Raw genomic sequence first — 11,541 nt, 5'->3', positions numbered from 1 at the left:
CCCTCCCACAGTCAGACTTTGTTACAGTGTACATTTCCTCAAAAAGTCAGATAAGGCCTCCTGTGCAATTATTACTAGTTCCCAATGGAGGAGAATGATTGAATCAAGGCCAATTTAGAAAGTTAACACTTATGTAGGTGCCATTGATTCGATAGGTCTACCTAGGTTTGAGAGAGAGCCAGTGTGGTGTAGTGTAGTCTGGAGAGCAGAGTTTGATTCCCCGCTGGAGCATAAAAACCCTTGGGTCACACACTTTCAGCAACAGAAAAAAGTTTGAGCATTGGACTATGACTCTGGAGATCAGGGTTTCATTTCACACTCAAGCATAAAAACTCCATCTTGGGCAAGTCACACACTCTCAACCTCAGAGGATGGGAATGGCAACTCCCCTCTGAAGAGACGTGCCAAGAAAGCCCTGTGATAGGTGGCCTTAGGGTCACCATAAATCATAAATGACTTGGAGGCACACAACAGCAGCAGCAGCAACAACCCCATATATACACATATATACACACATACACATAAATACACACACATATATATATATATACACACACACACACATATATATATATATATAAAAATACATGCATATACACACATATAAATATACCTGGACACACATAATTATATACATACATATATATGTGTATGTATAAATATATAGACGCATATATATATATATATATATATACACACACACACACACACACACATACACAAATATATAATACATAGTTGCACGCACAAACATGTGTGTATGTATAAATATACATACACACACAGACATATATATTCATACACATGCATATACACACACAATATACATACACAAATATATGTGTACCCATGCACATACATATCTATACATACACACACATATATATATATACACACATACACACAAATGCATATATATTGGTGCGCACGCATGCGCGCGCACACACACACACACACACACACACGGCCTGAGAAGAGAATGGCATAAAATTTCCCATCAAAATGCCTCTAAAATAGCCAGAAATCCATTTAAAATATAGAGGAGTGTGTGAACGTGTGCATAGGATATCTATACTCACACACATACATATATTTATATAGATACATACACACATACATATATATATACACAAAGGGAACTAACTTTGTTCCCGCTTGCTATGCTATGTGCTATGACTACACAAACCCTTTTGCCGCTAAATCCTTTGCTTGTTGGAAACGATTGTCGGGTGGTTTCAGTTCCTGGGTTGCGCAATGGTTTTGCAATGGGGTTGCATTAGAAGAGATGTTCTTCCCAGTTGCTGGAGGGCCAGTGCCAGACAGAGAGGGGCCATGCTGCTGCATGCGCAAAAGATAAAGCATCAGAGAAAGAAAAGGGCTAAGTCCGATCTACGATCCTAAGGCTCTTCCTTGACAAGGGTCTCCCAATCTAGGAATTATTCCCATTGACTGTTATGGATCAGGATCAAGGATCTAGAGGGCGAGTTTCTCATACTTTCTATATGTCTTGGCTATTGATTTCTATGTAGAAACTTACTAATCTTATTAAGATGACAAGGGACATTTCAGTAGCATCTCTATGTAGAAACTATGGTTCTAGGAGGAGAGTCAGAAATAGGGTTTATATAGAGATAATTAGATAGAGATAATTAAAGGGGGGGACAATATTATTTAGAAATGTTTTTTGTTTTGGGAAAATGCAAGAAATGCACATTTTTGGTTTTATCAAACACAGTTTCATGAAATGTATTTAAAAGAGAAGATCCAAACTGGTTTAAACGTAAATGGGAAGAGCTCCAGGCCTTCTTCCTAAGCTGCTTCCAAGGGCTGGGCGACTGTTGAGCCCATCATCCACAGAGGCCTCTTCTTCTCCCCTCTTTTGCTCTAATAGGGGCTCCTGCAAAGTCCATCTTTGCCCAAGGATCCCTGAAGGAAGGCCTCCAAAACAACAGAGAAGGAAAAGGAACATTGGGTCTTACCTGTGAGATGTTTGTTTTCAGTGATGTAGGTGGGAATATCCTATATTAACGTGGGTTGATTCCATCTCTTGCTCCGAAATAGGCAGGAAAAAGACTTGAAGGAGTCAATGCCACCAGAGGGAGCAACCCCCTCCATCCCTCAGTCAGTATTACAGCCGAGGATAGAAAACAAGGTCATGGAGCTGAAGTGCCTCCAGGATTTTCTGGAGACTCTCCAATCTGAACCTGTATTTTATAAACCAATTGACCCATGTTAGCTCTAGCACCACACTCTAAGTTTTTTTTTGTGTGTGTCTTAAATGTAGAATGAAAGAAGATTGGAACAAGTCTCTTTTGTTTTTATAAAAATAGTATAGTTTTTTATGGTCCCAATACTGATGAGATGTTTTGTGGCTTTTAGTATATCAGCCAATGATTATTTGCCTTCCTCATCTTGAGGAAGCAATGAAATAGTGATGAAAATGGTATAGAAGTGTATCTGAGCAAATTTTTAGAGTTCAGAGGTCTGCTGAATTTCTTATGAAAGATGAAAGACTGCAGTCTTCCTCCCACCCTTTAGCACCAATCAATCAGCCAGGACTGAGGCGATTTGTGTCATTGTTTGACAAGAGAAGTATTGCCACTGAAATTGTTGTTGTAGGATCAGATGAAGCCTCCTCTGTCAGAGAGAGAGCTCTAGAAACGGAGTCTATGACCCTGACAAGGATTCTATTCTAGTCTATTCTGGGGCCATAGCAAACTCCACAGGGACCTCCTAAAACAAAAGACAGCACTTTGCCCATAGGGAAACCATACTTGCCCATAGGGAATCATTGGGGAATATTTACCCATAGAGAATCATTGGGGAATACTTGCTCATAGGGAATCATAGACGGATCTCTTCCGGAAGGCCTTTCCAGACTAGCTCCACCTCTATTTACCTTCCTCCCCCCCTACTTTTCCAGTCCTCTTTCTTACTAATTTCCTACTAATTCTCTATTGATTTTAACTGTTATTTTGTACTATTGTTTTAATGTTCTCTGGTTTAATCTCTTTTTAATATTACTATGTTTTTATACTGGAGAGGGATAGTGGTTTTTGGAGCTTTTAACTGTGTCTCATTTTATTGTTGTAATCCACTTGGATTTCAAGTGATTAAGCATAATAATAATAATTACTATTACTATAGGAGAACAGTTTCCCATAGGGAATCACTGGAGAATACTTTCCCAAAAGGAATTGCTTGAAACGATTGACATGCCTTTGGAAGAGGTGCAAACCCTGTGCATGGCAGAGCGACTGTTGTACCCATCATCCACAGAGGCACTTTCTCTTTTCCTTTGAGAAGAGCTCTTGCAAAGTCCATTGTCCAAGGCTCCCTCTTGGATGGCCTCCAAAAGAACAGAGAAGAAGGTCATTGCTCTGCTGCCTTCTTTGCTGCAACAAGATGCAAAAAGGCTGAAAACATTAATATACAATTTGCAGCTATTGCAAATGGTTGCAATATTGGCAAAAACCAGTGGGCATCTTCAAGAGATTTTCTTCCCTCTAATTTCTGTTGCAGTAAATGGTATCCTAAAAGGGCATGTTTGCCTCATTGGCCACCCAGAGCCCCTCTCCTTGGGACATCCTTCCAGGCCAGAGTGAGACCTTTCCCTAACCCCAGCCCTCACTCTGCCTGCCTCCACCTCCACTCCCTCGCCAGCCCCAGAAGCCCCCTTCGCCCACAGCCCCCACAGCCGCCCCCCCCACCCTCACAGCCTCGCCTCCAGGGGGACTCTTCAGCAACAGGAGAGGCTTTGGGGCTATTCTCACATCCGATTGGTCCAAGATTTGCATGATCCCGCCCTTGACCACACCCACTAGCTTCAGGTGGTCTCAGTTCCATGGCCTCTAGTAGGAGGTGGAGCATCAGCCTCAAGGAAACAGCGCCACCTGCTGGCCACGCCTCTGGAATTGCAAGAGCAGCTGAAGAAATTACATTTTCGCCTCTCTCCCCATTGGTGCCAAATTTACATAGTCCTGCTCTTGGCCCCTCCCACCCTCTCCCTGCCTTTCATTGGGTCGCTGTCTCTGGGAGGGAGGCGGGGCCTCAGCCTTGAGTCTGGGAGGAAGAAGCCTCTTTTCCTGTAGTTTGCATCCTATTCTCTGGAGGGCTATCTGCAAATATCTATGTAAGACTGTTTCTGGTCCCTGAATAACCCACTAGATCTCTCTCTCCGTTCTGCTGTCGTCCATCCAGGACCCCTGTGCCAAACCCTCCCTGCCTTCCAGCCTTGCCTCACAGGGGGACCCTTTTTCCCTCAGGGAGATTTTGAGGTCTTCCTCTCTTCCCATTGGTCTGAAATTTGCATAACCCCGCCCGTGGCCCCCTCCCATTATTCTCTGCCCCGCCTTCTATAGGCAGGAGGAGAGAGAGGAGGAGCAAGAAAAAATGTACATTTTTGTATTGTAAATCCAGTTGGCGGCGCTGTTTCCCTCCCAGCAGCTGAAATGAACCCTATGGAAAGTGAGGGAGGATGGTCCTTGAAAGCAGAGAGAGTAGTGGGAGGGGTTTGGAGTGGGGCCATGGAAATCTCAGACCAATGGGAAGAGAGGATGAGGCCAAAGTCTCCCCGAGGGAAAAGTGGGTTCCCCTGTGAGCGAGGCTGGAAGAGAAGGGAGGGTTTGGCTCAGGGGTCCTGGAGAGGGTTGTGGGGGAAAGGCGCTGCTAGGGCCAGAGGGCAGGAAGTGGGGCCTAGTAGGTGGAGGACTCAGGGAAGGGTCTGGTCTCACTGTATCTTGGAAGAGTGTTGAAAAGAGAGGGTCCATGGGCAAGCGGAGTCCTCTACATTAGTCTTTAAGGAGGCTTTTATCAAAGCTTCTGTTCTGAATTTCCTCTTTCTAGTCTTTTTCCAAATGGAGGCTGTCAAAGGCGTCTTCATTCATATTCTTAGCTGCTCATTAAAACCTGTTTCTCCCTTAGAAGTTCTTTCAGGGAAGGTTTTCAGGAAGGGCTTTCATTTGCCCAGGAATTGCCTTAGGCCCTTCGAGGCCATTCTTTCTGTTGTTGTCCAGAAGCCCAAAGGGAGGAAAGGCTCCTTTTTTTAGATGGAGGTCCTCCTTTATTAATCGTAGTATATTGTAGGGGTTACTTACTTACACTCTCCCAGGTGCTCCTCCTGAATGGGTCACACTGAAGGTTTCAAATCCACTGCACAGGTGTTATATGCAACTCAAGGGGGAGAAAAAAATGATGTTCAAACTCGAAAGAACGGCTTCTTAAATTATATGATGACGTGGAAACCGATAAACTGGCAAACGAGAGAGACCTGAGTTTTAGAAAAAAAGCAGAGCTAATGACCAGTTTCAATACTTAAATAAGGGATGGGTTTATAGTTTTATGTGTGTTTAGTTATTGATTAATATAGGTTAAATATATGTGATGATAGTATGAAATATATGCTATCAATCCCAAGTGTTATCTAACTTATATAGAGGGCAGATGTTGTTTTCATGGACCTGTCTTCTAAGATTTACTTTTCTTCAGTAAAGCTATTATTCGACTGAGAGTCTAGAATCTGTTTATATGTTTGTTTGTTTTAATACAAAATAAGGCCTTTGGACAAGCTGCACCTGACAACCATTTGTATATAATTTCACAAGTTCACTGCATTCATTGTGTATGTTACATAATCAATAAATATTTATTGCTCATATATGTAAATGTATTTATTTAATACAAATAATTTATAATTCATAAATAATATATACAGTAGTTGTTATTGTTGTTATGTGAGAGTTGTTCCTGATTTATGGTGATTCTAAGGCGAACCTATTGTGTGGTTTCTTGGCAAGATTTTTTCAGAGGTTTGCCTTATTTGCCTCATTCCTCTGAGGCTGAGAGAGTGTGACTTGGCCAGGAGAACCTTGTTGTGTAGTTGGGGGCTTTTTAGCAGAATTTCTTGCTTCTCACGCAGCCAGGTAACCACAACAAACACCTGACATCCCTGTTTCAACACAACCAGCCATGGAAACCCATTGGGTGACACCTTGGGCAAGAAGTCACACTCTCTCAGCCTCAGGGGAAGGCCATGGCAAAAAACCCCTCTGAACAAACCTTGCCAAGAAAACCTAAGTTAGCTTTAGGGTCACCATAAGAAATGACGTGAAGGCACATAACAACAACAACAACAACTCCTTTGAAATGTGTTCTGCTACTATATGTGTGTATGGCCCTTTAAGGCCCAGCCACTGGATAATGAGGACGCGGCCCCTTTAAGAACCTCCATGGATTCTCTTCCCGGAAGGTCTTCAATAGTCGCTTTTTCCGGAGCTTCGTTCTCTTCGCGTCCGCAGATTGCTGACATCACGGCGCATGCGCGGCCCGGGAAGTTCTTTCTGGGTCTGGGCTATTTGCTGCACGCGGGACTTTGGCTGCTGCTGCTGCAAATGGTGAGTGCAAATAATGCTGCATGCATGGCAAGGCTTTCCATCCTCCCCAAAGCAGAGTGCATGAACTTAATGGGATTATTATTATTATTATTATTATCCAAAACAGCAAAAGCAAAATATGCTTTCCCCTTGCCATGGGGGCCCCCCCCCCCTCCTTCTTCAACTCCAGATATTGCCAGACCTTCTCTGTTCTGCTCACTAACCATAAAGGAATGTGGTAAACAGTTCTAGCAATGAAGATACTACTCTATGTCCCATCGTTTAACAGTACATCACATTATATGCCAGCAAATAACAAGCAACTGAAAGCTATGCCCCTTGTAGACCAACACTCCAGAGAAGCATCAAGCAGACAGATTCAGCCCTGACATTTCTGGGAGAGGTGGCTTCAGTGGTTTTCACTGTTAGTGTAGTGGTTTGAGTGTTGGGCTATAACTCTGGAGACTAGGGCTTAGTTTCCAGCTTGGTCATGAAACCCACTGGGTGACCTTGGGCAAGAAGCCACACTCTCTCAGCCTCAGGATGGCAATGGCAAACCTCTGAGTAAATCTTGCTAAGAAAACCTTGTGATTGGTACTCCTGAGGGTCACCATAAGTCAGGAATGACTTGAAGGCACACAGCAACTACAACAACAACAGTAGCTAAATGAAGTGGCACCATCCCTAGAGGAAAATGGAAGCAGCACCAGAGAACTTGAAGATTGTACCTCTCAGAAGATGTGAATGCTAATGCTTTTTTAAAAAGTAACTTTCCCAAGATCTGGGTATGTGTTGCGATTTGTTCAGCATGTGGTCCTTCCTGCTGAGTTGTGCAGCTACGGTTTTTGCTTTGTATTGTCTTGTATGGTTGTTTTTTTTGCTTTGTTCCTGAATGCGTGCTCTTTTTGTTTTTTTGATGATTTCTAGCGTTCATTTGCTCTTCTTTTCCACCTTTCCCCATGCAGCTCTTCTACTCCTTCTTCAAGTCCCTGGTAGGGAAGGACGTCGTGGTCGAGTTGAAGAATGACTTGAGGTATGTCTTTATTTGCAGGTGTGAGTTGCAGTTGAATTTTGGCTTTCCTGAGGTGGGTGGGGACAAGGGAAATCAAGACTCCTGTCTGTTAATTTCACATCTCAGCCTCTGCACCCCTTTTCCCCCCATCCCCAAAGGACCCACAGCCCTAAGCTCCTATTCCTTGTTTCTCTGACAAACAAGATGTAGGCTAGCCCAAGGTGTTTTTGCTAGCTGAGGTAAGGCTGCTTCCTTCACAGTCCTGTGTGTAGAAGCAAATGGAATGGCAGATGAATTTTAATTGATCGTGATTTGTCAGACAGGGTCCATCTCACATGGAGAGAGCAGACTAGAGGGTTCAGGGCAGGCTGTATAATGCACACAGTTCAGTCCTTCAAGATAAGACACTGGGCAGATTGCTCAGGGAAATCCTTTGCTTCAGTTGCCTCACTTTGCCTAATGGCAGAACCAACCCTGACTAGGGATGCTGCCACACTGCAGAATTAATGCAGTGTGATACTTCTTTAACAACCATGGTTCCATCCTATGAAATCCTGGGATTTGTAATTTTTCGTGGCACCAGCGCTCTCTGTCAGAGAAAGCTGAGTATCTCTCACAACTACAAACCCCAGGTCACCATAACATTGAACCATGGCAGTTAAAGCAGTGTCAAACTGTATTAATTCTGCAGTGCAGATTCAACCTTAATCAGACTGTTAAAGAACCCATGTGTCATGGCTAATGTTCAATAGTGTCTTTCCTCCTCTTTTTTACAGTATATGTGGGACACTGCACTCCGTGGATCAGGTATGATTAACACCAATCCTCCTTCTTCCCTTCTGGAGAATGTATTTGCTGTGATTACATTCTGCCCTTTCTTCAGGGTGTGGAGTAATTGCACGTATCACCTAGCTTTCAGGAAAATGTTTATTACTGTCTCACAGGGTCATGTTGTTTGAATATTCACCTGGCTGCATGAGGGAGGGGGTTAGGAAACTTTCAGAAAAGGATGGGCAAAGTGTGGTCCTCCAGCTTTTGTTGGACTACAACTCCCAACATTTCTCACTGTTGGCTATTGATGGCTACATCTGCATGAAGTTGTAGCGCAACAGCAGCTGGATTGTAGCTCCCATCATCAACAGCCAGTGTGGGGATTTAATGTGATATGTCTGGCAAGGGCAAGGTTAGGGAAGAGTGTTAATGGTTTATTTTAATGTTTAGATTATTCACTGGGATACATTCTGAGCGCTGGCTTCTTACACTTGCTCAGGATTGCCTTCTCAATGCCCAGTGTTTTGTCATTAGTTTCCCAGCCTTTATGGATCTTTTCTGCATCTACCTTATGCAGTTTATATCATACTTGCTTGCTTGCTCTGTAATCTTATTACAACAGTCATTTATGAAAAAAGGTTAAATGACTGAAGTTTAAAAGGTTTAAGATGGGCAGGGAACCTCCAGATATTGTTGGATTGCAATTCATGTCAGCCCCAGTCAGCATAGTGAAATGGTCACAAATACTGGGAGTTGTAATCCAGCAATATAGAGTTCCACATTTTCATTAAGAGATCTTAAGAAGCTTGGGTTTATTGCCTTCACTGAATGCCAAAATGGTCCTCAAATAGATGCAATCCTCTGGGGAGGGCATTCAGCAGCTGGGATGCCACAACAGCAAAGATCTTCTCCCTAGAAACCACTCAATGCTGCAGGGAAGGGTTTACTGTGGCCCCATATTAATATCTCTTCTCAATATACAGTACCTGAATATCAAACTCACAGATATCAGCGTGACAGATCCAGAGAAATACCCTCATATGGTGAGTCCTACCCCTAAGCTGATGAGAGTTGTGGTTGTGTGTGAAGTCTAGAAAAAAATATTACTGTTATTGTAGTTTATTTGTATTTTACCTTAATTACATTGAATTTTGATGGCTAATAGTTTTTAGCAGTAAAACAAACACAAACTAAAGAGCTTGAAGCTAAAGAGGTTGAAGTGTAGATAAATGCTACTGTAGAAGTTGATTACAGATGGCCCTTCATATCTACAGATTCTGCATCCACCAATTCATCCATCTATGGCTTGAAAATATTTTTTCAAAAAATCCCAAAAGCAAACTGATTTTGCCATTTTATATAAGGGATACCATTTCACTATACCAATGTATTTTCTGGAAATTGAAAATCCACAAATTTTGGTAACCACAGGGGTCCTGAGACCAAACCCCAGTGGATACCAAGGGCTCACTGCACCTTTTCTTGGCCTATTCTCTAGAAGGCTGCATAACTAATGCATGGACGTTAGGGGGATCTATGTGGAGAGAGGTGGAGGCTCAGTATACCTTACTGAAATTCACATGCCCCATTACAGCTTCCCCTGTTCATTTTTTTTTAATTTGTTGTTCTTATGTGCCTTCAAGTTGAATTGAGGTAACCTGTATCATAGGGCTTCTTGGTAGGATTTATTCAGAGGCTTGCCATCACTTTAGACTGAGAGAGCATGACTTTCCCAACCCAGTGGGTTTACATAGCTCAGTGGAGATTTGAATCTCGGTCTTCTTGAGTCCTAATCCAGTACTTGCGCCACTACACCACCTCATTTAGATATTATTGTGCTGCCTTTCAGGGCAAGACATAAAAATGAAGTGAAGACATTTCAAGGCAATTTATGTTAAAGCAAAATCTCAAAATAACAATCAGAATCCATCTCTCCCCAGTACAGTTCTGACTCTCCACTGTTCTCTCCTTCCCTCCCTCCAGCTGTCTGTCAAGAACTGCTTCATTCGTGGCTCTGTCGTCCGCTATGTTCAGCTTCCAGCTGATGAAGTTGACACCCAACTACTGCAAGATGCTGCACGCAAAGAAGCCCTGCAGCAGAAGCAGTGATACCTTCCTCTTTTTTCCCTTTCCGCCCTGACCCTTCCTCAAAAGTGCTGGAGGATGTGGGAAAGTTATACCAGTTTCCTTTTGGGAGGGAACCAACTGTGTGTGTCTGTGTGTGAGTGAGTGAGTGTACATCCATCCAAGTGTACTGTTGGGTGAGAAAATGGGTGTGAATATTGATTTCTATTTCTGTGTCCCTCTTAGAAGCAACCATCTTGCCCCTTTGATATTTTAAGGAGGCCAAATATTGTGTTCTATTTCCACTAGGCAGATGAACCCATTACTGGGATAAAAGCAGTTATTTTTGTTTTCTAAATTCTTAGAGCCAGTAACTTGTTTTTGGTTTTCCTATCAAGTTCTCCCTCTGTTCCATTCAGCATTTCATCTCTGTAGCACTGTTTACTGCTGAGAAAGGTTTGTTGTTCTTGTTGTTTGTGTTCCCATTTAACCCATACACACGCTTTCCCATAGTATTGCCTCCCATAACCAGGAGCCTCCAGATAATGTTGAAATACAATCCCATCACTCCTGTATGCAAGTTAGGGAATGGTCTGGGTTGTAGCCTAACACACCTGGAAGGCCCTTAGTTGGTGGAGAGTGCCATAGCTTTCTTGTTCTATACAGCGGTTACAAAGGATGGCCCAAAGCTATGCTGTCCTTTAGCTATGAGCACTTTCCAGATTCCCACTGCTTAGAGCAACAGAGGTAATGCTGGCAAGCGTCTGAGATCATTAAAGATTGTGTCAGTGGCAGTCACACTTTTTGGGGATATTCCTAAATGTGCAGCAAGGCACTTTGGTGCCAATGTCATTTCTGTCCTACAGTATATACTATTCCATCCAGTGTCCATCTGGACTCTCTTAATAACAATTATATATATATTCAAGTACTCTAATGTGGTTTTTGTGGCCACTAGAGGGTACTAGAAGCTTAGGCCCACTTCCTTTAAAAGCAAAAGAGGGTTGCTTCATCACTGGTTTTGTTCCTGTAAAGAGCAAAAGAAACCCCCTTTGTGTTTCTGATATTTTGTTATCTGAGGACTTCTACTAGGCAAATGTGTCTGAGTTTTTTGTTTTCCAACAGGGCTTTTTTTGAGAGACAAATATGTAAAATTTAAACTGTGGAGGAATAAAATGTTGAATTTCAATTGTGGTGGTGGTTATTGGCAGGGACCTTTGCTTCTCAAAAATCAAAATAAAGAGAGGCACAATTCTGTATAAAGTATACACTATAAGAACATGTTAGTTGTTTGTTGTTGTGCGCCTTCAAGTCATTTCTGAC

The 11,541-nt window shown here is 42.7% G+C and overlaps 1 protein-coding gene across 1 annotated transcript; it reads left to right on the top strand.

Annotated features, from left to right (window-relative positions):
• The first annotated feature begins 6,189 nt into the window (after positions 1-6,189).
• Positions 6,190-11,407, top strand: LSM2 (LSM2 homolog, U6 small nuclear RNA and mRNA degradation associated). The gene is made up of 5 exons (XM_042455507.1): positions 6,190-6,392; positions 7,337-7,404; positions 8,160-8,190; positions 9,138-9,197; positions 10,138-11,407. The coding sequence occupies exons 1-5, from the start codon at positions 6,228-6,230 to the stop codon at positions 10,261-10,263; spliced, it is 450 nt and encodes a 149-aa protein (XP_042311441.1). The 5' UTR covers positions 6,190-6,227; the 3' UTR covers positions 10,264-11,407.
• Positions 11,408-11,541: the final 134 nt, after the last annotated feature.

Source organism: Sceloporus undulatus, chromosome 2, assembly GCF_019175285.1.
Source record: "Sceloporus undulatus isolate JIND9_A2432 ecotype Alabama chromosome 2, SceUnd_v1.1, whole genome shotgun sequence".
Lineage (NCBI taxonomy): Eukaryota > Metazoa > Chordata > Lepidosauria > Squamata > Phrynosomatidae > Sceloporus > Sceloporus undulatus.
The sequence above is the reverse complement of the archived record's forward strand: the minus strand, read 5'-3'. Positions and strand labels throughout refer to the sequence as shown.